The sequence below is a fragment of the Perissodus microlepis genome, chromosome 12 (assembly GCF_051167445.1).
Source record: "Perissodus microlepis isolate ML-2025 ecotype Zambia chromosome 12, ASM5116744v1, whole genome shotgun sequence".
Taxonomy (NCBI): domain Eukaryota; kingdom Metazoa; phylum Chordata; class Actinopteri; order Cichliformes; family Cichlidae; genus Perissodus; species Perissodus microlepis.
In genome coordinates this window covers 14,358,060-14,384,525 of record NC_140472.1, presented here as the reverse complement: position 1 = coordinate 14,384,525, position 26,466 = coordinate 14,358,060, and the positions used below count along the sequence as shown (strand labels likewise).

At 41.6% G+C, this 26,466-nt stretch overlaps 1 protein-coding gene across 1 annotated transcript in view; it reads right to left on the bottom strand.

The window, feature by feature from the left end:
• Positions 1-55: 55 nt before the first annotated feature.
• The window catches only part of cemip2 (cell migration inducing hyaluronidase 2), a 26,785-nt gene continuing 374 nt past the window's right edge, over positions 56-26,466 (bottom strand). Inside the window, exons 2-24 of the mRNA XM_084946194.1 lie at positions 23,760-24,114; positions 23,528-23,668; positions 22,795-23,362; positions 19,999-20,168; positions 19,041-19,232; positions 17,819-17,988; positions 16,013-16,225; positions 12,209-12,414; positions 11,379-11,448; positions 10,633-10,761; positions 9,973-10,061; positions 8,666-8,797; positions 8,461-8,496; positions 8,128-8,283; positions 6,814-7,045; positions 4,538-4,753; positions 4,234-4,445; positions 3,891-4,073; positions 3,479-3,698; positions 3,294-3,395; positions 3,032-3,177; positions 1,907-2,013; positions 56-1,822 (exon numbers count right to left, since the gene is read on the bottom strand). Coding sequence (XP_084802320.1) covers positions 1,623-1,822; positions 1,907-2,013; positions 3,032-3,177; positions 3,294-3,395; positions 3,479-3,698; positions 3,891-4,073; positions 4,234-4,445; positions 4,538-4,753; positions 6,814-7,045; positions 8,128-8,283; positions 8,461-8,496; positions 8,666-8,797; positions 9,973-10,061; positions 10,633-10,761; positions 11,379-11,448; positions 12,209-12,414; positions 16,013-16,225; positions 17,819-17,988; positions 19,041-19,232; positions 19,999-20,168; positions 22,795-23,362; positions 23,528-23,668; positions 23,760-24,096 — 4,227 coding nt within the window. The 5' untranslated portion in view covers positions 24,097-24,114 and the 3' untranslated portion in view covers positions 56-1,622. The remainder of the gene's footprint in view (positions 1,823-1,906; positions 2,014-3,031; positions 3,178-3,293; positions 3,396-3,478; positions 3,699-3,890; positions 4,074-4,233; positions 4,446-4,537; positions 4,754-6,813; positions 7,046-8,127; positions 8,284-8,460; positions 8,497-8,665; positions 8,798-9,972; positions 10,062-10,632; positions 10,762-11,378; positions 11,449-12,208; positions 12,415-16,012; positions 16,226-17,818; positions 17,989-19,040; positions 19,233-19,998; positions 20,169-22,794; positions 23,363-23,527; positions 23,669-23,759; positions 24,115-26,466) is intronic.

Genomic DNA, 26,466 nt, shown 5'->3' with positions numbered 1-26,466 from the left:
ACAGAGCAACAAGAGAGAGGCCATCCGTTAGCTACTGAAGCAACCAACATGTGACTATCATAAAACAAAACAACTTTATTTGTTTGGCAATTTCATGACAAATTGCAGGAAAGATGTTTTTTCCAAATCGTTTATGAATTAATAAGAAACAAAAACAAATACACACATTAATGGGAGTCTACTTTCCATTACATGTACAGTTCAATTTCTTATTTACAAAGTTCACCCCTAATCTTAAGAAGACAAAACAAACAACTCACTTGTGCATCAATGAATCTTCAACTTAAAGAAAAGGCAAAGGGACTGAACCCATTTCTCGGTCTTTTGCTCTTTTTAACAGTAGAGTGGTTAAAAGGCAGCGAGGTCATCCCTTCACCTTACATGATCAGACATTTACTCACACAGTCACAACTACTCATCATCGCTCAGTGGGGGAGCCCTGCTCACGGTAAAGATTAAAATAGTCTCAAAATAAAGCCGTGTAACTTTTACAGCTAAAATATGATACTTTTACTGTCACTGCTGTACAGCACGGATACAAACTAAGAAAAAAAAAAAAAAAAGGAAACGGCAACCTAGAGCTATATGTTACCATACTGTTTTGGCAATAATGCACATGAATGAGGCAGATGAAAGGTAAAACATTCATTTCTGTTTGAGAAGACAAAACAAAAAGTAGAGGAAAAGTATTTGTGGCCAACACTTGCCACACCATCACTGTTAAAAGACAAATACAAACATGAGGGGAAAAAAAAGTAAGTCTGTAAAGAAATCCATAAAAAGGTGCTTAAAGATCTCAGATGTAGAGCTGCATGAGATTCAGAGGTTTTCCAGTTTAAAGAGAATCTATTGCAACGTGTCAAATATAAAAGGAGTCACCCGCACAGAAATCGGTTATTTTTAAGGGTTTTTTGTACACAAGAAAGGCCAAAAACAGTCAGATTAATTTTACACACATTATTATTATGCATCTACATGATTATTTCGATAGAATATGGCTTGTTATGGTTATGTTTTAAAGGAGATTTGCAGTATTAATCACCAATGCGACTAAACCACATTAACAACGGTTTTTGGCTTAATACTGCCATTCACATCTCAGAGGCAATGACATTTGTTTTTATCACTTCCTTCGACCTGAGCACATCAAATCCATCTTATTTCGCTTTCACGTCAAATCAAAGTCATTTATTCTCATAATTAAATTTTGATCTGTGTATGCAATGAATTGGGTTCTGTGTTCAGAGTCAATTACTGCACAATAAATAGGACAGGTAGGTAGATCTTGCAGGATTACTTTGGGTTTGTTTCTTCTCCTTTGTTACTGTAAAGCTCCATTACGTCACTCTGGCTAGTAAGGCAGGTTGTGTGTATATAAAAAGAAAAGTGCATTGACTTCATGGCCCAAAGGCATACTGACACATACATACACACGCGTACATACACAAAAAATTCATTCGATTCATAAAAAACCCCACTTTCATTCCTCTTGAAAGCAGTAAACATCTTTGTCATCGTTAATAAATTAAAGGTTCAGCAGTTCACATTCATCAAATGGCTGTGTGTTTGTGTATCTGTGTGCAACAGCGTTACGGCTAAGTAACATGTACAGTTCACATTGGTTATTGTTGTCCTGTGGCTTTTCTCAGAAGCTCTAGGTCTTTGCGTTTTTGAGTTGCAGGTCGCGGACAGCCATACATCTCCAAGCCCAGAGGCAAGTAGCGCTCCTGCAGCCCTAAGACGTAATCGCCTTGTCCAGCCAGTAGTGAAACCCAAAAAGGAGGTGAGGAACTCCCTCGGAAGCCCCAAAGTGCCAGACTCTCTGCGATAAAAGGAGCGGGGAAAAAGGCATGTAAAAGAAATCTAAAATACAGATAGTAGACAGACAAACTAAAGTAGTACTAACCTTTACTATGCAGATCAGGATCTTTGGCCACACCAAGAGAGACCAGATGTGGTGCGATATTGACCAGCTCCCCCGACTGTCCCCGCGTTGCCACGAGGACTATTGACCTGGAGGAAATAAATACTGCTAAAAGAGCCACTCTACAACCATAAGACATATTATAGTGTCATCCAAAAAAAAGAAAAAAGGAAAACCACGTTAACCCAAACCAAAACCCACACAAGGAATTATTAAAATACATTTTACTTGCTGATGACACTAATTTATATTGCTTTTTCCAAAGTTTAAACACGCCCTGAATACAGAGGGAAACATTTTACAAAAAATGCTTTGATCTTAGTAATTTATCACCAAATGAAAAAATAGAATATATAATATTTAGTGACGGTCAAATAAATAATGAAGTCAATATGACGAACAATGTCAAAATAGAAACTAAAATTAAAAATGAGTTGTGTTGGAAAGCTCATAAAAACCATGTCTAGAACTACATAATTTTATATAAAAGTTCAAATATCTTAAATCAAAAACACTCTATTGTTCCCTAATAGTTCTATGAATTACCTGCTGTGTGATGTTTGGGGGAAACATACAAAACAAAAGCTAATTCAGTTTATTTACACTGCAACAGAAAGCTGAATAATAAATGGACTGGATTATAATGAACTAAACAAAACAGCAGACCATTTATTAAACTACACTGCTTAAAATGTTACAGTTTATTTTCATAGTCTTTTATTAACACTGCACTACAAACTGCATATTCAGTTGTTTGAAGTTAGAGATGAAGTCTGAACTCAGAGAAAAGGTTCAAATAAGTCATTAAAAGAGTGATGCATGTCTGTCAAAGGGGCAAACTTTGAGGATAGCTATGAGGAGCAATTTAGATTGTGCAGTTTATTCTGTAATTTTTAAAATAATTGTTTCAAGATTTTTTTATTTTTATTTTGATGAAATCTAGTTACACAAGTGTCTCCGGTGTGAATAATCCCTGTCTGAATCCCAGCGATATGTTTGATTTCCTGTCAACTTTTATTTTTATGGGAATTTTCTGTTTATAGTTCATATTTACGAACTTTATTTGTTTTGTGTATGTATTCATTTATCAGTTTTGCCCTGCCTCACCTGTTTGGTATGTCAGTTTTTAGGTATGTTTCCATCTTTTTATCCACTTTACTAAATGAGGTTTTCTTGGTGACTTTTCCGGAGCAGGCATCCACTGAGACCAGGAAAAACCCCGGCTGTGAGAAGGACATGGTGATCTCATTCACCTTGGGGAATTACAGCAAAGAAATTGGATTAAATAAACCCTGTTTTAAATCTGAAGTTTAAAACATGAAGATAAAGTGTTTGGATGTATTTTTATCTGCCTGGCAGTTTTGCTTACAGTGATAAAGGAGACGTTATCTCCTCGCTGCTGCTCTTTAATGCTGAGAGACTTCACTTGAGTCTGGAGGTAGGAGGTCCATGGCTCACTGGAAAACACAAGCTGAGACAGACGCATGTCGATCAGCGGTAGTAGCTTTGGATTTAATTGACCAAATGAAGAGGTCACTTTAAATGTTAACAAACCTGTTTAGCACCGCAGTCTCTGCAGGGCTGCGTGTTTAGAGCCGGCATAGGCACCACAACTGAGGGAGCCTTGGCGTACTTGGGGTAAGCTTTGGCTGTACAGTTACAGGTCTCTTTGGAGGATGTAGTGGCCGTGATCTTCACTCTTTCACAGCCTTTAACAGAACAGTAGCTGTGACCATCACGACCATGCCGGGCCCGAAGGTAGAGCCACAATAAGCTGGGGATGATGAGCACAATAAACTTTTAGAAGCTCAGCAGAGTCACCGAGGGATTAAAAAAAACAAAACCACAATTGAAATAAAATTGATCTCATTTTTTATTAAAAACCAAATCTCCTACAGTCATCACATTGCAGTATTTCCAACTGAGAGTTCAAACAAGGAAAAGGAAAAACAATCTTTCATCTCACCCAGCAGTCTGGTCAAAGTAGTACTTCCTCTCCATTGTCTTTTTCTGCAGCTCTGGGAAGGATAACACGGTGCCGTAGTCTGTGATGTCATCAAACGTGTTACTTTGCCTGTCGTATGTGTCGGACATAATCTGAAAAGTGGTGTCTGACGGATAACAGAGTCCCACCAGCACCCAGTCGTCCCTGAGTGAACGAAAGAGCAGTTTGAAAGTGGTTGAAAACATCAGTACAATCAGTCAATGCAGTGTGTTGCATCCTCACTTGCAGGACATTACAGATATTTCAAGACTTGGACTAGCAGTGGCTGAAAAGGCGAACACACACAGTCATTCTTATTACTCACTTATCAAAGTTAATGAGAGAGAGGACCATTTCTCTGGGCGCAGGCCCACTCCAGTGCAGAGTGTAGCTCTTGCTCATCATCAGGATGGGCTGGTACTGCTGGGACGACGCCCCCTGGCTGTTAATCCCCCTCAGTAACAGAGGAGAATTAGGGTATTCATCTCTGCTGATGGATAAACTCAGGCTAGGGGCTCCTTGGGTCTGGATGTACACCTAGAAGAGAGGAGGATGTTGTGGAATGTAACAATCACTTTTACATCAGAAGGACAGAACAATACCGAGGTGCAGACCCGAGTGCACTGTACCTGAGAGTAGCGTCCGCTGCATATCACTCCATTCCACTTCAGGTTTTTCACACAGCCAGAATGTTGGATCAGGTAGTTGTCTGCTCGGCCAACGTAGGTGTCACTGTAGCCTGTCACTGAGCCGTCCACATCGTGAAAGATGGAGGTTTTGTCACCGTCCAGGTTGTTTTCATCAAACCACTCTCCAGGTTGTCCAAAGAATGCCCGAAGATGTACCTGAGGAGTTTATTTGTGTTACTTACTGAGAAGTGATTTTTAATCTAAGTTAAGCAGGTATCTGCTTAACTTTCTATTGTTTCCATAATGATCTTCTCCATCTTCCTGGGACAGCTCACTTACATTTTTTTATCGCGATCTGTCTATGCACTGCATAAGGACAGGTAATATAACTGCATTATATTTTTTTGGTTTCTTGGCTGTGCATCTTTCAAAGTTTGTGCCAAACTGAAATCTCCAATCAAGCTACTTGACAAATTAGCATATTAAAGGTTGCCATTGGATAAAAAACACTGCACTGTACAATGACCCCACAAGAGGGCACCAGTGATTTACAACAGTTTCTGCACAGGCCTGATTCTGAAAGATGGCTCCTTTATTCTTCTGTGTTCTTTCTGCCTGAAACGACTCCCGATTCTGTTTCTGCCAGGCCTCTGACCCAAACACTCTAACAAGTTAAACAAACTCTTTGAAAATACATCAGATCTAAAGGGTAAAAATCTTCATGCTGGATATCAATGCTGATATAGACTGGGTAATGTGTTAGGAAATAAAGGAAAGTTTGATGGAAATACATCCTAAAAATCTAATTGAAAAAAAAAAAAATCATGTAGCAGGCTAGCCCATTTTAACTGCTGCAACTCAAAAGGGTACTCAGTAATTCATATGGTCCCCAGATGCTTGGCTGCATGCCTGAGAAAGTTGGGGCATGCTCACTGATGGTGTCCTGGGGGATCTCCTCCCAAATTTGGACCAGGGCATCACTGAGCTCCTGGAATTTTAGCGAGGCAAGCATGGGAATCAGTCAATGGTTTCAGCTCCTTCATCCTTCAGGAACCGCCTGCACACTCTCACCACATGAGGTCGGGAATTGTTGTGCACCAGGAGGAACCCAAGACTCACTGCACCAGCATAGGGTCTGACAATGAGTCCAAGGATTTTATTCTAATACCTAATGGCAGTCAGAGTGCCGTTGCTCAGCCTGTGTGTCCCCTCCAAATGTGCTCAGGGTGAATCTGCTCTCACCTGTGAAAAGCACAAGCCCAAGTGGTGGACCTGACAATCCTGGTATTCTATGGCAAATGCCAGTCGAGCTCTACAGTGCAGGGCTGTGAGCACACGGCAAACTAGGGGGAGTCTGGCCCTCATGTTAACCCCATGAAGGCTATTTCTTATGGTTTGGTCAAAGGCATTCACACCATTGGCCCGCTGGAGATTATTTTGTATGGATCTGGCAGTTCTCATCCTGTTCCTCCTTGAACTAATGAGTAGAAACCAGTCCTACTGATGGGTTAAAGACCTTCTACGGCCCTGACCAGCTATCCTAGAGTAACTGCCTGTCTCCTGGAATCTCCTCCATGCTCGTAAGACTCTGATGGGAGACCTCTGTAGGGTCCAGGTATCACCTAATGCCACCAGTATTGACAACAACCTCACCCAAATGCAAACTAGTGAAAGAACAGTCAGAAAGATAAAGAAAAAAAAATGGCAGTGTCTTCGACCTGTAAAACCATTCCTGTGTTGGCAGATGTTTCATTGTTGCACCTCTAGTGCACTTGCTGCTAATTTCATTAACACCAAAGCAGCTGAAAATGTTTTGGTGTTAGCTGAAAAAACCCTTGTGCTACTTAGGTGACCGGATCAATATCCTAGATGTTTAAGTGGCTTGATGCTATACTCGGATTAAAAAGTGTTCCTTTAATTTTTTGAAGCAGTCTATTAAAAGATAGTTGTAGGGGTAAATAACAAATAGGAGCGAAGCACAAAAGAGAAAGTGGGCATAAAGTACGGTGCACTGGTTTTAGGTAGAAATAAAGGAAGGACAAGGGAATGAATCGGGTCAGAGAAGGAATATTCACATCTACTGTCTGAATAAACAGATACATCCCTGCTGACCTGGACTGAAAGAAAAGTCTCTGAACAGGTTCAAACACTGCTCAAATATTACACATTCCCTTTGGAAATACAACACTGGGACAGTGCACCACATTTACAAAAAAGAATAAAAGCTTCAATGTTCTTATGACGTCCCAAGTCGAGTCTCACTGAGCCTTACTTACTGTGGAGTGGAAGCTGAGCTGGGACAGGTTGTTTCGAGGGGTGAGCTGCCAGGTGTTCTTCAAGTTGAATCCCACTGCACTGGTATGACGCGTGGTGTTTTCTGGCGTAGTTCGTTCTGGTGTGGTTGTTGTGCGTTTATTTGTTTCGCTTAAGGGGGCAAAGCCACGAAATGTGCTCTGTGTAAGCCGCACTGGGCCATCGTAGATCTGAAAACCTCGGATTGGGAACGTCCTACGGTGGAGGTGATGAGGAATAATCCACAATTAGGCAGGACAATTGATGGAATATATAAAACCAGACTGGGGTAAACAGTCATCATTTACATGGGTTACAGGACCATTTTAGTCATGAACTGGCAAAACCCAGCTGTGTTAACATTAGCAATGTAGATGTTACAGTCAGTGCAAGACAGCTGTGATAGCTATTTTAAGAGATGTTTAAAAGAAATCCAGAAAAAATGACCAAACAGAAAAAGAAATGTACTCGTTTCCCCTGGCAAGAAATAACAAGCGTCAGCAGCAACAACAGCAATTAAACCGACTGAGCCAGATGTCGCAGGGCACTGAAGAGGCCCGTAAAATGATTTTAAAGCTCTACACAGTGGCCACAAACACACTGATTCTTGAAACTCAAATACAGTAATTATTTTCCAGCATCCTACTTAAGCTGCTCTTCTCTTGTATAACAATATCTGTAATAAAAGAGACGGAAAGGAGATCCAGGAGATCCTTGGGGCATTGCAAAACCAAGAAATTAGGATTTACCACCCTGTCTGATTTGGTATTACAGCAGGACGAGCCTCTTGTGTCACAAATGGTGCTGGGCAGACTGCTCATTAACATCTGGGTTGTTCACTTGTGTCACACCCTACATATATAACCCTCTAACTAGGACTGAAACTGTGACATCTACCTGAAACTAAAGGGAGTTGTGTTAAAGGTCTGAAATGGTGAAGAAAGTTCCCTTTCCTGCTATGCAACCAAATTCAGCATGAGGCATTTCCTTCCTAAGAACTGCTGTGCGTGATGCCACCACCATTTTTTTATAGACTGCTTAAATGTCATTTCATTTCACAATCTCACTATCAGCTAAAAGCAGCTGTAACACCTTCATCTGTCCATCTTTTCAACAAGTCGGTTGCCTTGCTGGCTTCTCTCTTCCTTGTTTGTTTTCCCAGCCTACATTTCTTTGGCAGCTCTATTCCCTGAAATTCCTGTGAAAAGTCAAGTTTGATTTGGACTTTTGCCTTAGCACTCCAAATATGTCTTTCCACCATTCATTATTTAATCTTTCACTTATTGCTCTCCCCTCACCTGTTTCTAGGTAGCGTCCTCATCTTTCCGTCAATTCCTCCCACGCCCCAGTATTTATTCTGTCCTCCATTCGTCCCCCTGTTCCGGCTCTCGCCCACAAACAGGGACTGCGTCACCTCCTGGCTGGAGCCTTCATCTTTAGGGTAGCTGCCATCACTGGAGAACAAGGGATAATAAATAATTAGTTAATTATTAATGCAATCATTTCTGTACTTTGCAGGAAGAACAGCCACCTTGCTATCATATCACTTACAAGAAGTTAGCCCATCCAGCGGGACGACAATAAAAACAAATAAAGCTTAAAAACACAGAGTGATTTAGACAAGTACACACCTGGCAAAGGACAATCCCACTCCATTGTCGGCAAAGCTGTTCAGAAAAACGAATGAGAGAATAATATGTTAAGACATGTCTTAGAAAATGTTGTTTTTGTTGTGAAGACATCCTTCCTTTATTTCCTCACCCTCGGTTCACTGGAAGACTTGGAGCAAACTGCCAAACCAGCACAAACTGAATCATAGCTAATGAGATGTCTCACCCAGAGTTCTTGATGATAATGTCTCCACCGCGTATCCACGCCCCCAAGTCGTTGTTCTTGAAGGAGATCAGAGTGTCGATGACAGCTGCCACCCGAGGACGACTAGGGTCGGCATTTTGGTGTGGGCGAAATCTAAAAATAATTCAATAAAAATACTTTGTGACTAAAAATACTTTTCTGATATTTTCCTTGGGATTTTTCGATGACGACATCGGTGTCTTGTCTTAGTAATTATTCATGCTTACCACAGTGTCACACCAACCCCACCACTTCCCCATTTTAATTTTAGTACATATGGTACTCGTGAAAGTCAATGCACAAAATAACATGCAAACACACGCAAATTATACATAACTGAAATTTAGATTAAATGTTTAAAACTCCACTGTTGAATTGCTGTGCTTCATCTTTAGGTGGCAATATAGGAAAAGGGCATAGTGGCATTAGTCACAAAAGGTTTCTTTCTTCCTGAGAACATAAATGTTCTCAGAAATACTTTTGTAGTGTTCAAAAAAAAAAGGGGAGGCTCATGTTCCTTTTGCACCCTTATGGTGGCATTTCAGGGTGTTATTTTTAAAACCTTGTCAAAAGCCAAATCATTGCTCAAGGGATTTTTTTTTTTTTTTTACCCAACTGTGGAGCTAGATGAAACCTCTGAGAACAACATAAATCGCTGGAGACGTTTTCTAACAACTGTTACCATATCTTGCAAATACACAACACAAACCTCCCCGTGCCTTCTGCACTTGAACAACATTTAAAATCCCTCCCTTCATACTTGTGCACACAGACCACAGTGCGCAGTCTCACTAGACACATTTTTTCCACCTAGCTGAGGGCTGCATTCAGGTAGGCAGCTGCAGAGTGGAAACTATCTGTAAAGTCTTGTTTTCTCTGTCAACACAAATCTGACAGACCTTCCACTAAAATGCAGTAGCGCACTATAAAGCCATCTGTCTATCCCCGTCAATGGCTACATCCCAGCTGATATTCAACAGGGAGCTACAAATACCTTAATTCATGCAGTTTGTGACAGTAGCACTAAACAAACAGTAGATAAGTAAACCACAAATACTGAAATATTTACACAGAATAACTATACACTATGACGCATTTGATAACCAACCGCAGACTCTTAAATAGTCTGCTTGGATACTGGATGCTGGATATGTGCCAAAAATCACTTCCAGGTCTATGCATTTGTAACCACGAGTGGTCAACATGCCCTTAGCTGTAATACTAACAGTTATGGAAAACTTAAAGTATCAACAAATCTCTTTGCAGTCTGTGTCTAGACACATACACACCTGGCACTGTTGTCCAAACATAGGTATTCCCGGGGGTCAGCAGCAGTGGCATTGGTGGTCTTCACTCCTTTGTCGATGAACAGCCCTGCCTGGAAGGCATGATTACAATAAAATGCAGTAAAACCACAAGTACAAATGGAGGTTTTCTGCTATAGGGACATAAACAACTCCACTAGTGTATCTTCTGGCGTGGAACCTGATACGTGCTTAAATGTAAAGTTACAGAATGAAGGCTGTACATGTGTCTAAACATACGGATTTGTTTTCCCTGTTAAAATAAATTAAGCCTGTCTGTGTTTTTTTGTACATGGAAACCTGGCCTGTGAGTTGGTCTTGTGGTATAACCGAGGCATAGTCTTAACCTTCATGGCTCCTTCCTCTGTAAGAGAAGCTGGACAAAGAGCTTACAGTTCACCTGCCCGACTTCTGTCATTACAAAACAGAGCACCATTGTGGACCCTACTAGTGCGTGTGCGTGTGCGTGTGTGTCTATTCCCATTTTCTAGCAATAACTAAGTAATCAAACAGGGATTTATGTGCAATGTCATTTGGAATACAAACACTGTATTTCTCTCCTCCTTGCTAAAGCACAGAGACACAAAGAGACAGCACAGCAAGAACTTGGACTGCATAGTGCACAAAAAGCAAGACTAACAATACCTTAAAGTTGGAGTGTACACGATTGTTGTAAAAAATCCCCAAAGGTGTGAGCTCGGCCTTGGTCTCTGGCACCAGGCCATGGGAGTCACCTGTGGAAGAGCTGTGGAACACAAACCAAATCCCAGCATCCTGGAAGAGGAAGTAGAATAGAGAAACAGAAGATAACCATGACAAACTAGAGGAGAAGGAATTTCATTATCAGCACTGATATACAATCAGCTGGTGGAACATAAAAAACAACAACAACAACAACAACAACAAGTGCATCTGGGTGAGTGTCACACGATTCTCATGTTGATGACGTCCTGCAGAAAGATTAAAGTTCACAGAAACTTACTGGCTTCTTTAAGTTTGCAGTCCAAAACAAAGAAATACCCCCACTGTTAAGTAGTACACAGCATAGCCCCTGTGGACCTCCGAGCAGTTTGTACCAAAATAAAATTGAGTGATTTCTTTTCTTTTTTTTTTAGCTTTTATATTTAAAGGTCTTACCATTTTATTGCTCCATCGATCAAACACTAAGGACTGTTAAATCCCCTTTTTATTGATGGATAACTTTTTATGAGCATGAAGGTCTTTAATTTTATGTAAAGTTCAGGAACACCAAAGCCAGTGTAGCTTTACTTTTTTGCTTTTTTAATAATAGTTAATCTATCAATAAGGACTTTGCGTTCTACTCTTGGTGACATGTTTCCTTAAATCACGTGGAGAAAGTTATTTTTCTTTCATAGCTCTGATATTATTACCTGAGAACCAGCTGCTGCATTACTGATGAGGTTGTTGTTGGGGTTGGCGATCCAGAATGTTGAGACTGCCCTGAAAAACAACCACAAGATTACATACACATGAGTAGACAGGGATATTAAAAAAAGGAGTATCTCGGCAGATCATAAAATATGATTAAGAAGAAGAAGACAGACATCAAAGAAACCTGTGAGATTTCCCAAATTCCCTCAATAATCCACCTCTCCAACATAAACGCTTCACAGGGAAAGCTCAGCCAACAGACACAGACACACACACGCTATCACGCTCTTGGAAACAGACCTTTCTGTTTCCTCACAAAGGCACTTTTCTTGGTCTTGCTATGACATGAAAACATCCCATGGAGAGGGGATGTTGTTATTGCCTGGATAAAACCACCTTGCCAATATCTCTCTCACACAGACCATCTGTTCTTTCTCAAAATACGTCTGCACCACCACACATGCTCTCTCACGGCTAATGGGTATGATTTGTTCCACTTTTAATCTAAAATGCAGGCATTGCATTTTTAAACATGGAAATCAAATAACCCTTTATATATACCTATACCCTTTATACTCTGTTGGTATAAATGAAAACAAAGATGTTTCAATCCAATGAAAGGACATTTAAAAAAAATAAAAATAAATCATCACAGTTAACATACAAACACGTATAAAAGATACGAAAAGTGGTTTTATCCATGATATCTAGTAAAGTACTGTGACTAATCAGACATGTTTTTGATGACAGAGTGGAAACGTTATGCTGATGCCGATGTGATTCCTTATATCTGTAACCACAAATGTACATCATCGTCCTGTTCTCTTACTTGCACTCTGTACTGGGCGAGGGAGTGTAGCCCTTGTAGACTTTGTCCTTGATGCTGAGGCAGAGGGTCTCATTGCGATCGGTGGGTAAAAGAGTCCCAGGTCGGGTCAGGAGGCCAAGGTTGTGGTAGAAAGTGTTGCGCTGCTCAATCCCATCCTCAAGGAAAAAACAGTGGCCCAAGGTGTCGTAGCCTATAGTGTCCTTGACCTTTCCAGAAATGGAACACAAAACACAAAAATTAAGAGAAAAAAAAATAAATAAAAAAAAAAATTTCAAAACAAAAGAGCTGGGACAAGAGACTTTTAGACTACTTTGACAATAACAGCAATAGCTATGTTAAGATATAATCAAAGATACCTGTTTTGCATTAGAGCAACAAGCTCCTTCACACATTTCAAACAGGCATATAAAATCTTTGTGTCCATCGTCTCCGTCTTTGCAGAAGTTTTCTTTTTTGTTGGTCGTTTTTATTTTGTTATGTTTTGCAATGTGATTCGAACTTATGTCCTGCAGAAAAGAACTGCTGTAAACCAGTTTTAACTGATCCAGGCCAGTTCCACGCAGCCCATTATATGTTCCTTTTCCTGTATAATAAAACAGAATGAAATTTAACACCCCAAAGGAGAAATACCATATGGCCAAAACGCGAGAAGTGCCTGTCTCCTTAAATAGTTAAAATTGCTGAACGATTTTCCTCTTACTGCTGAAGCTTTGGTATGTAGAGAAAGACGGTAGAAGATGGTCAACAGGAGAATACTTACAGGGTCACTTCAGTTTTTCTTGTTTACCTTCTGGTGCCAAGTCAAACAATGACATGCACCATAAATGAACTCAATTTCCTCTGTACAGTTAGGCTCAGAGCTTCAACGATGCGGACTCAAAACAAAATTAAAAACAAACCTGAACCCTTCAGTCACTGACCACATACAAACAGTGTGATTTAGCTGAGCCAAGTTAGTACCTCTGTGTATAACTACATTTATCCAACAAGTGGTGTGAGAAGTGTTTGACCCCTTCCTGATCTCCTACTGTTTTTCATATTTATCACACTTTTGATCACAATTTTTAATATTAGACAAAGATAACCTAAGTAAAAATAAAATGCAGTTTCTAAATGTTGATTTCATTTATTAAAGGAGACAAGTTATCCAAACCTACCTGGTTCTGTGTGACAAAGTAATTGCCCTCTTTATAATCATGAATTAACTGTGACTAAGTTCAGTTTAACTAAACGCGCTCAAACATGATTACCGGCAGACCTGTTAGAACCTGTCTGACAAAATGAAACCAGTTAAAAGATCTTGAAAAGCAACACCTCTCTGGGAACTCCCAGGCCCTCCAAAGGCCCATCTCCCATCACCACACTCCCTGCCGGTAACTGATGCCCTCAGGGGTCGGTGCGTTGGTGGTTCTTGGTGTCCGGGGCTGGGCGCTCAGGTATGTACCAGCTCACCCCCGATGACTACTTGGCGGGGCTTGGTGCCTGTTGCCCGGTCAGGCCTCTTCCGGGGCAAAGGGGGCCCTCGGGCCTCTGGGCCTGCGGCTCGGTTCACTCTGGCACAGCTGACTGCCAGCAGAGCCGGCGGGCACGCCACTGCAGCCCCCTCTGGCTTCTGCTCCGTGGCTACTGGGTGACCCCTCATCTGGGGCTCTCCTCAGCTCTTACCAGGAGGGTGGCACGGATGCCCCTCCGGTGGTCCTCCTTGGGCTCTCGCACTCTGGGGCCTCTGGATGTCTGGAGCCTGGATGTCCTCCATGCCTGCTTCATGCCCTGGGGGACAGGGCTATGGCTCTCTACATCCTCTAGCAGACCATTACATGGGGAAACCTTTTTAATACAAGCGCGATGATCCACACAGGTGTGCACACGGGTGTTCACTGTTCATAGACATAAACTATACCTTTATTGGCTGCTATTTCCAAGCACATTGTGCGCTGTCGGTCCTGCTTGCTACACAACAACATTCAATATTTAGTATTTACTGCTGTATACACTTAGCTAGATTAACGTGATGGTGTTGTGTTTAGTATGTTGCTCTGTTTTTTTTTTGCTTGTTTTCTCTCAACAGGTGATCCAGGAGATTTTTTTCCTCTTCTTTCTCTTTTTAAGTGCCCTTTCTCTCTGTCCCTCTTCCCTTCTGATTTTCTTTTCCTTCATCTTTCTTTCTCCCTTTCCTATCCCTCAGTCATGTCTGTCCCATCTGTAACAAATGAAAATAAAATAAAATAAATAATAACAACAAAGGTTGATCAAATGGACCAATACAGCAAGGCCGTGATGATCCATTTGGCAAAGTAAATCCATTGGGTATCCTTGTTGGTCTTCAGACAACAATTCTGATGGCCAAAGAACCAAATGGGACAGGCAAAAAAAAAAAAAAAAAAAAAAAAAAAAACACAACATGCCACAATCTAAAGAAACACCTAGGAAACAAAGTCACTGACATCTGTCAGTCTGGAAAGGGTTACAATGCAATATCTAAGGCTTTGGGACTCCAGTGAAACATGATGGGAACTATTATACACAAATGGAAAAAACTTTGTGAACAGTGATGAAGCATCGACAACTCATCCAGAAGATCACGAAAGAACCCAGAACAACATTAAGCTTCTACATGTCTCGCTTAAAGTCAGAGTTTATGATTCATCAATGAGAAAGAGACTGGGCAACGATGGCAGCCATGGGAGAGTTCAAGACAAAAACTGACCAAAAAGAACATGAAGGCTCGTCTCACATTTACCAAAAAACATTTGATTATCCCAAAGACTTTTGGGAAAATATTCTGTGGACTGACGAGACAAAAGCTGAACTTTTTGAAGGTCTGAGTCCCGTTACACATTTGGCATTTCACATAACACCTCATACTAACAGTAAAATATGGTGGTGGTAGTGTGATGGTCTGGGAATGTTTTGCTGCCTCGGGGCCTGGAAGACTCGCTGTGGTAAATCTAACCATGAATTCTGCTGTCTACCAAAACATCTGTTTTCATCAAAGAATCTGTTCGTGACCTCAAGCTGGAGCGCACTTGGGTTCTGCAGCAGGACAATGATCCAAAACACACCAGCAACTCCACCTCTGAATGGCTTAAGAAAAAAAGGAGACTCTGGAGTGACCTGAATCAGACTAAGATGCTGTAGTACAAGTGTAAAAAGCAAGTAAATGTTCAAAAACCCTTAAATGTGTCTGAATTACAACAATTCTGAAAAGATGAGTGGGCCAAACACCCCCCACAGTGCTCTAAAAGACTCAATACCAGTTATTGGAAACGCTTGATTGCAGTTGTTGCTTCTAAGGGTGGCCCAACCAGTTATTAGGCTTAGGTTCAATCGCTTTTTCACACGGGGCCATGTAAGTTTGGAATTTTTCCCCTTAATAAAACATCTTAATTTAGAAACTACAATTTGTGTTTAATTTCGTAATCTTTGTCTAATATTTAAATGTGTTTGATGATCTGGAACATTTAATTGTGTCAAACATACAAAAACAGGAAAATAGGAAAAGGCCAAACACACCACTGTATATAAAAACTTCTACATCTTTCTAAAGAGACTAAGATATTCTATAAGTGTGAAAGAGATGGAACAGGAAAGGTTGAGAGTGAATATAAAGGAGATGGGGAAAAAGAAAGGAGGATACAAGCCTTTACAGTAATCAGGCGTTGGAGGATACAGTTGATGAGCTTTGTGACAAACCACCAATTTCCCACAATATGCTGCTCATTATTAACACTATGACTCATGTATGGTTTTCTACATTCTCACATACAGTAACATATTCAACACATTTTAAAAGGCTTTACTAACCAGCAGGCCGTTGGTGGCGTGGATGGTGAGACAGCGGGAGAAGGAGTGGTGTATGGAGAGTCCGTCCACAAAGGTGGCCTCTGCGTAGCCTCCCTTCTGGTCGACATCCCCACACATGTGGAAGTGGAGGGGGTAGCGGCTTTTTATAGCCTGCTGACCCATGTTCTTTAACTCCACGTAGGACAGATGCACTGATGAGAAGTTACTGAGAATCTGTAGGTGTTGAGGAGAGAGTACAATGAGCTCCCACCCACGACAAAAGCAAATGACGCCGGACTTGTGGTCCGCGTAACAAATGCTGGCTGACTAAAGTAATAAATTAAACCATTACAACTGTCTGCGTTCGTCAGTGACCGCACTGGGATATAAACTTTATCCCATCTGGCACCGCGCTCTGTGAGTCGAGCTGTTTCAAAACCCCTGATGCTGGTGAATAAGCCGTGAATTACAGAAGCATAAATTAAAAGTTACGCACGCACATAGATGCGCACAGCACATAGTCACACATGAATGCATACAAATAAAACGATACAAACAAATGTTCAGTGCTGTCTAGGAGGTCTTTTTTGTGGGTATGGCAAAATCAGCAGGATCTGGTTTCTGTTAAGAAGGTATTGGCCAACCCTTTCAGCTCACTGAAACTCAAGTACGCACAGTAAACACTGACCCTCACACACACACACACACACACACACACACACACACACACACACACACACACACACACACACACACACACACACACACACACACACACACACACACACACACACACACACACACACACACACACACTAATTGTTTCAACAGTAGATTCCACTCCACAGAGTCAACCTGACTTAAAATAAGAGAAAGGGCAACTCACTGGACAGATGAATTGAAACATGAAACGCATGGTGCTGAACTGTGCTAAACTCGATTTGGCAGACATGACAGATGGCTTTTGCCGGCATAGAAGGCCTAGTTACAAAGAAAACGCTGACTTTTCTTTTCATTAAAAAAAAAACAAACAAAAAAAACAGCTTCATGTGTCCGTCTGGTGTACTTTGAGGTTACAGTTAGAAAGCTGTTAACATGGAAACAAAGTCTTTTGTTTAGCACATGGGGGGCAAATTACATAGACTCTGAGGAATGTTTACGTCCATTTGCCACCAATTTGAATGAAATCATACAAAATTACAGTGCGCTCACTGACTACACTGGGACCCATGCTAGACAGCAGAGATAAATCTACATGTTTGACCCTCATGTGCCTGCTGCGTTTGCAGTTTGTGCTGAGCCTTCTGAAGAATAGTCTTTCATATAGATTCAAACTTGACATGAAGTGCAAGAAAAGAAACTGTGATGGTAAACAACACCTCTCACATAGGCCAGTACACAAATGTAGAATGTATGCACCGTTCATCTTCACAGTGAGGAAACTGTCAAACAGACTCTGAATAGCAACCTTTAACAGGAAAGTACAGTCATGCCAACTCATGCAGAAAGATCGGCACAAAGTAAATGTGCAATAAATTTACACACACAGTCTTGTTTTCATATCTCTGTGGGGACATCTAATTGACACAAAGCGTTTTCTAGCCGCTTACCCTAACCATCAAAAATGAATGCCTAATCCTAACCTTTAGCCTAACCATAATCACAACCTAATTGTAACCCTGACAATAAAACCACATTTTGAGTCTCAAAAATGCCTTCAAACTCATGTCGACAGGCATTTTGTCCCCACTGTTGGTCCCCACAAGTATAGTATCATTCCAATTTTTGGTTCTCATAAAGATATCTAAACATGGTACACACGCGTACCTTGATGTGGCCTCCAAAGGTGTCATGGTTGTAGAACTGACACATGTTGTCTCCGTAGCAGGAGTTTTCCATTTCTCCATAAATGAGAATGTTTCTGGATAGGAGACCCACTTCGGCACGCATGTCGATGCCATCTATGACCTCTCCGGTATGGTTATACTGAGGCTTCCCTGAGCAGCACAGACAGATAAAACTAGAGGTCAAAATACTACAACAAGGAGAAATTCTTAAAACTCTTAAAGAAAAATATGTACAGAAACCATGAAACGGGTGCAAGTTGTTACTTTGTGTGAAAGCAAATTAGAAGTATGGCGACAGAAACATTTAATTAAATATCACAGCAACACGATTTGGTTTCTGAGGCGGGACAAGTCATACTAAAACACTACAATAACGGCTTGCTTGTGTTTAGATGATGCATCACCTAGCACCCTTTCAACTATAAACCACATTTAGCGCGTATGGCAGCTCCCGCTCAAACATTAACTAACCACACCCCAAAGAGTACCCACCAAACCAACACACATGTAAAAGCAAAAGTAATCAAACACGTATGAAACATCATTCATCAACGCACAAAATACTCTCTGCCACAGATGATATGTGGCAGCTCAGGCCTTCAACTGTTCAGCCTTTCCTGGTAACAGAAACACTAAATTCAGCCCACACACACACACATAATAACACACCCTTCTCTCCAGGAAGGGAGTTGACAACAGAGGAATGAGATCAGGAAACGTGTCTGATAGAGAGATGGACAAACTGCGAAACTGTCAGTGTAGTTTATTAACGTAACAATAGAAAACAGGAGGAGGTGAAGAAGGGGTGATGCATCCAAATCCATAAACCACCCATAAACCACCCATAAACCGCCCCGTGGTTATAATAAGATGGCCCTGCTTTTAAAAAAAATAAGCTGACAATCTCTCCTTAGCATTTTCCAATAATCTTACGTCACCATAACAGCTGAAAAGGAAATGAGATCCCGCTGGACCGAAGGATTAATGGCCCTACGTCTACTAATCATCACATTTATTAACTACAAAGGAGCGTAAGTGATTTTTTACTAGTCTTCACACAAGCTTTGTAAAATGAAATGTTTCTCTACATCAGTTCCTATTTGTACTGTTTGTGACAGTAGCTCCCAAACACCAAGAAATAACCCCTCAGGGCAAATACTGACACAGCTGAAGACCAATGGCCGTCTCTTTCTCTCTCTCACCTTGTATCTTGACCTGTCGGCTGTTACAGTGAGGGCAGGGCAGCAGGGTAAACTCTTCAGCCTGGTGCATTGAGTAGTCCGTGCTGGCAACTACGATGCGATCCCCTGGTAGCCATGTCTGTTGCACTTCATCCTGCAGGTTTAGCACCACCTGGTCCACAGCATCCACCTGGAAGCCTGCAGTAGGGACACCTGAGGGGTACAGAACAATATTGGATTTTAAATGAAACAGAAGGTCCAGCACAGCACGACAGAGGGAGGAAGGCTAACGCTTTGTAGTCTTCTGCAATTAAAGAAAACATTGATTTGACTTCCAGCACAAAATTGTTGACATAAAGGCTTTCCACTAGAAGAAAAAAAAATGTAATCTATAAAGATAACTATTGAAGGGAGTAAAAAAAGTGACGGCTCCCTGTTGAGGGCGAGTCGTGAGTTTGTGGCATTCCCAAAAAGTCTTTTTAAAATAAAAGCCATTTAGAGTGTCACACATTGATTCATTACCATCTTATTTTGAAATAAATAAATAACCAAGGACCAGACTGCAGTGACCTCACAGCTCATTGTGGCAACAAGTACAAATACTCCAGCTAACTAGAGTTTATGTTCTAATTGCTAGTTAGCCAACATTAGCCTGGTCACAGCAGGGTAAATGTGTTCTTTAGCAGGTATTTCTTTGATGTTTCTGCCTTATTTTCCCACTGGGTATGGTTTTCAGAGTATGGCACGTTGCACTTTACTTAAGAATTGAAAAAGGTCATGGTAGAAAGCAAAGGTCAGAGAAAATAATAAATTGCCATGCACGCATCTCTATAAAACTGTGTTCTGAAAAAATTCATTTCCACTGAGCACTAATTCCGACTTAAGCTTCTCAAAAGTTCACGAGAAAGCAAGAATTAATTAGGAATAAATACCAGAAGTTGAGATTACATGGTTCGTTTTGGATTTCGTTATTTCTTACCGGTCTTCCACTCGCTATAGGCAGTGACCGAGAAACCCACTCCATTAACAGTGGTGAAGTTCCGTCTTGCCAGAGCTCTTCCTCCTGTGTCATGGTTTTCGTGTTCCCTAACATCCTCCAAGCATGATGCATTTCCACCACCTATCACGGAAACCAAAGCCCACGCCTGCCTGGAAAGAACGAAGGAGTTAAAAGGAAGGTCGCAGAGAAAATGGAAAAGAAGAGGAAGTCATGAGTTTCGCATTATTTTCAAAGAAATCATAAAAAAAAAAAAAAAAAAAAGAGCTTAAAGCCTAGCTGCAACTAATGATCAACACCCATTACTGGTTCATTATCACATAACTACTTTTAATAATGTTACCTGTGCATATTTGCTTAGTCGGTGATGGTGTTTTAAACCCTGTACTTTGACCACATTCTTACAGACTGACATAAAACCACGTGTATTGAGTGATAAATGTAGCTGTAGCTATTTCCACAGACAATGCAAATTGCAGACACTGTGCTCATTGACAAAAGCAAATGTCTGAGATAAGCATGAAGCAGGAGAGTGGGTAAAAAGCAAGAAAGTGAATATCAGAGAATGTCAAAATACATTTAAGCGAAAAAGTAGAAAACCAGCGGATATCACACAAGTCATGGGATTATTGAAAAAATTAAGGGAAAAATTTAAAGGGATGGGTGGATGTGTTAAAGCTATATTTGTTTTAACTTTTGTTCCAGGTCCTCCCTATCCAAGATGCCAAGAAAGCTTATTTTAAATGAGATTACAATGATTCAATAAGGAGAGGCTGAAATCATTTGAGCAAAGCAGCTCGAGGGTGTGGATGGCGTATAACACTGGCTGGGCTTTTGAGGGTGTGCGATCTAAAATAAGACAGCACAGTATGAGACATACAGTCTTGGATATTTCGAATATCATGCCCTTAGCTTCTTAAAAATGGCTTCCTGCTTTTCTCTTTTTTTCCCCCCTCATGAATACCAAAAACATTTCATGGCAGCTGCTCTAATCTACTTATAAACTTTAAAGATTTTATCAGGCTGACCAATACGCCTTTCAAACACAATTTACCATTCATGCAACCCGTGGAACTGTATCTGGGTCGGCAGTTGTCCATCCAGACTCAATCAAAGTGATCTTGTTTCCACCGAGCCGTTGCTTGGCTCATTGCACGCGGTAAACAAACCCAGAGTCAACTCTATACTTAACCTCTTCAGCTCCATTTTATCTGGAAGTAAAGGGGATCTACAGCCAAGCCTGCCACTCATGTCATATCTGAAGATGACATGATAAAAGATTATTTAAGTGCGTTAATAATGCCAGTGTTTACCTGGGGGAAAAAAACAAAAAAAAAACCAACATATCTTAATATAAACAGCAGTTTGTACTCCAATTCACCAAAGACACTCTATCTGTTTAAAATAATTCATCTTGCTGGCATAATCACAGTCTTCTACAAAGGTGTCTTTTTGTAGATGTGAGTCACTGTGACATGGAACAGCACACCTCAGTGATACACAAACAGGATCCATCTGGGGCATCCACTCTTGTCTTTCATTAGAGCCACAGCGTGTGACTTTCTGCAAACTGACCTGCTGCTGCCTGTGTGCATGTTTGCTCAGTAAATCAGAGTTGAGTCAGATGGTTAAAGACGCAACAAAGGGAGGGGGGGAAAAAAAAGGATCCTTTTTTTATTATTATTATTTTCGTCATACCCTTGATTTGGTAATCAACCTTTGACAACATCATTGTTTAACTGGAACTGCTAATGTGTGGGGGCCAGAGGTGAACTCACTATAGACCACTATGAATGCGTGTTTCTCGTGTTTGAGTACTGTCCTGAGACACTGCGGTTAAAAGACAGAGGGGTCACATGCAAGAAGCAGCGGCTAACAGATTTGTGCATCGCTGTAAGGAAGGATGGGCGGACCCACCGAAATAAACCTGTGGAAATTAAATCAAATATAAGCTGGAGGTCACAAGGTATGCACGCCGGTAAAGCACTGACGCAAATGACAATAAACTGCTGAGAAAATCTGCAACACCACTCCCTCCTCTATCTCCACAAGAAGGCATTCATTATAATCCTTAATCCTGTAACCCATCTCTCACAGCCACAGCAAAATAAACAAACAAAGCAAAAAACACTTTGTGACTTGTGTGATTTCAGTACATGATAAACTGTAGTCTGAAGCTATAAAAACCAACAGTAAGAGGATTAGAAGAAACAGTCTTAACGCACAAACCTAACTTCCAACAACCACTTCATGCGCTCTATAGTCTGATCCTGCCGCGCCACTCTAGATTTGAGGGAAACTGCTTCAAAAGTCAAGTCCTGAGCCACATGCTCCAGTGTGGTGGCATTAAGGTTATGGGCAGCCATGAACTCAGTCTAATCATGTCTTTTTGTTAGTTTTATAAGGCATCACCTGATGTGACCACGACTGGACCTGGTCCTTCTGAAGGGCAAAAAAAAAAAAAAAATCTCCTTAGTTGCCACATTTTTGTACAAATCCTGGAAAACACTGTGCATGACCCTGTTATCCTGTACATGTTTCCTTTTTCTGGTGAAGCAGTGACACAAAGGAAACAGGAACTACGAGTGATTCAAGGGAACATCCTAAATGAACAGAAAGCCAAGTTAAAAAAAAAAAAAAAAAAAAGGCATTTTTTCAGGGATGCTGGATGCGAGACAAAAAGCTTGAGGAAAGTATTGATGCGTCAAAGGTGACTGGGTTTAGTTTAACTGGTGACCACAAACACAGATGATTCACAGCTTTTGCGGCAGCGTTTACCTGTACTGGAGATCCAGAACAAATCTGCTGCCGAGTTTCTCTTTGATGACCTCCCTGGTTTCTGGCCCAAGATTTCTCTCGGCAGAGTCTCCCACGGCGAGTGTGACAATTCGGCCCATCGGAAGGGAGCGAAGCAGCTGGGCGAGCCGCTGGCTGTCGTTGCGGGAATCGTACGTGTCGTAGCGTTCTGAGAACAGCAGAGCAGCCGTGTCCTGGTCCACCACGCGCAGGTGGATGCCTCGGCTGAAGTTTCGCTGGAAGGCATAACCCCCCGTGGCCACCCCAGACGCCGGGATGCTTCTGGTTAACAGAGACCAGGAAACTCTCTCAGTCCCGTGTACCTCCAGAGTTCCACCGGCCTTCACGCCGATGAACTTGCGGCCAAATGCGGGGACCTCGGAGACAGCCTCGCTGTCGGAACGGCCCATGAGAGCAATGATAGCATGGGAACGGTAGCGACATTTGGGCGAACCGATGTGAAGGGCGCCACCTTCTTCTATGAGGATGTGATGTGTTCTCAATGTTATGTTTTTGGAGCCGTCATGGCTGTCTGCAAAAACTACCCGACCTGTGAGAAGTCAAAGAAAACACGTTTAGTTCATTCTTGCTGTATGTTCCATCCAAAAGTTCGTAAACTGAGCTTTAATAATAACAACTGGGTTACTGTGACTCAATCTGTGTTACATCTCTAAAAGCTACTTTACAAAAGTCAGACACCTTGTGATGTGCCTACCTCCTGATTGGATGGTAAGTGAGCGTAAGGTAGCAGAAGCATCCAGTCTAAACAAATCTCCTCTCCTGACAGTGACAGCCCGCTGTGGTTGGTGACCTGGATTCCAGTTACTGAGAGATGGGTTGTGATCTGGGCAATTCTCTGTAAATACGAACAGAAAGATGTACACAAAGATGTTTAAAAGTCATACAGAAATGGTTAAGAAGCCTGGAAATTCATAATAAATAATCACCATCTAACTCAGGACCACTACTGAGGCTAAGGACAAGGATAAGCGTGAGGAAGAAAGCCCCCAGCGACACTCCACAGCAGATCAGAGTCTTCTTTCTTAGCTTTTGCTGGAGCCTCTGCGCATCCTCCCTACGCTGGTTCTCTTCTGACAAGGTGACCCTTGTTTGTCGCCCCAGCGGCGGGCCATGAGGTTTTATCGGTGGAGGCGGAGGCGTTTTGGCATGTGGCATCGAGCGGACTGGAGCCACTCGTCCGGGGACATAACCTGGGCACCTCTGGCTGCCCTGAGGTGGAGGCACAAAGACCGGGAACCTGCTGGGGCCATCACTAGTCGGCATGGTATACGTGTCTGCTACCTGAAAGACGATCGATGAGAAAGAGGGCAGAAGAAGAATAAGTGGCAAGGACTGTACGCAAAGCATCAATAATTTTGTTTCAAATTAGCTTTTACTTATGGTTGGTTTACAGAAAATCTTGAAAAAGAACGATTTTCTGCTGTCAGTCACAACCAACTTTGGAAAAGGTCATATACAAAATCAAGTTTCTTGTTTTAAAGTTTGGTTTGTATTTTAATATACAGACTGTTCAGCTGGAAGTACAAAGGTACCATCAGGCAGGCTTGGTGTTTAAGGATGAAACAAGGAGAAACTTAAAAAGAGGTCAAAGTGAAGGAAGACAATAAAAACGTGTAAAAACAGTAGGAGGTAAAGAAATAAAACAGGCTGATTCTAGGGAAACGGGCAATAACCCACAAAGCATCTCACTCCAGGACCCCCAGGTAAAGATCTTCAGAGTGGCACTCAAAAGCACTATTAATCTACTCCTCCAGACAAGTTTGGCTTGAACCAGCGTGATATGGGCTGCTCATGTCCACAGTAACGAAGGAGGTCGTGAATAATGGATCACCGCATTCTTCAGACTATGTTAACACAGCCAACAGATGGCACCAATTACAGTAGGAAGGAGGAGAGCACTCTAGTCCCAGTCAGTCTGTGCTCGGGAGAAAGTAGCACAAAGCGAACCGAAGACATGGACGCTCAGTCGTCTCTCACTCAAGAGGACGTTAAATCAAAAGTATTTTTCCTGCGTCAAGGAAATTCTGTGAAACTCCAAAGACAAGTTATCAGGAACTTAAAGGAAAACAATCGCCAACATTGTAATGAATTTTTAACTCGCTTTATTAATTGGGGTTTATTTACTCAAAAAGAAATGTGTTTAGATCCTCAACTCCTGTTTTGGTGCCTTTACTGTATGAGGACCAATCATGCTTACTCGCTTAGTCATTCCCCCCGAAGCTTTACTGTGCGCCAGGAAAAACTCTGATTGGCTTTGAACAAATTTTCCTGGAGACTTGCTTTCATCTTATAGCCTTAAACCAAGCCTTTATGCACAAAAGTGCACAACATGAAGCGACGAGGACACTCCCTGTTGTTCCGTAAAAAGACCTGACCCATGTCCCACAACACAGTGGGTCATGGACCCACAACACAGTGGGTCATGGGCGTAACTAAAGTACACACAAACATGCAGAGAGAAATATGTGGGCACACCTGCACGCACAAACACGCAGGGGTAGAGGACATGAGTGTGCAGAAAAAAGGCTTCTATACCACTTTTTGTAAACAGAAGTGCTCACTGTAATAACATCGCTGCTTGCCCTTTCTAGATTTTTTTTTTTAAACAATAATGTTAACAAGTGCACATTTTCTTAGAGAAATTAGTGATTGTGATCATGGGTATCTTTTATATTGAGCCAAATCAAATACACCCCAAAATACACCAGTGCCAAGCCACAAACACACAAAATGACCACTGTCTTGACAGGCCATCTTGTCATCATTTTAGACCAGAGAGCAACAATAAACCTCTTCTACGCATAAACAAAGCCATGTAGGAACAATCAAGGACTGTTCAGACAAAAGCTCAGTCATTCATCTAAGCTTTAAAATAAACTGGGCAGAACAGCAGGTGGTTCGCCCACTTCAACTTGAAGTATCCCATTACAATACCATTCCCCACCTAAACATAAGATGGGGAATGAGTCTTCAGAAGCAGATCTCTGGCTATGTTTTTACTCCAAATTCCAGACTTATTCTGTTCCTGGAAGTTAAGCCGATCACAAGCCTGCAGACCTCATGTCTTCACTACTGACTCGTTCTCATATCAGCCGGAGTCTGCAGCTACCGAATATCAAACAGATGTGTGAGGAAGCATTTGGGCCACACCATCACGCATTCCTCGGCTGTAAAATCACCCTTTACTGTAGGGTTACTAACACTGACGCCATGTGTTCACTTTCAACTGTACAGAGGGAGTAACAACAGCGCTCACAACCACGCGTCCACACTTGTTCTGTGTGCGGACCTCGCTGTGTAACACTGAGGTTAATGAGGATGCGTTCAATGAAGGATTTCACTCTTTCTGGACTTTAATTTTGGCCACCTTCTTTTAAACGTGCACTTCCAAATGGCGTGTTACCGAGTTTCCACAGCAAAAGAGGAACCCGAGAATAAGAAGCATGAAATAAAGAAGTGAGCAAAGCTGGAAAAGTATTCATTATTTACAGCTTTTCTTCTGTTTCGCCGTTATAGTAGCTGGTGAATGGGACACGTAGCAGCACGCTTTGAGAAACTTTTAAACAATAGCTTAAGAGTCAATTATGACTTTTGTCGTTCACTTATAATAAGCCTAGTGCCCCTTTTCTAGAA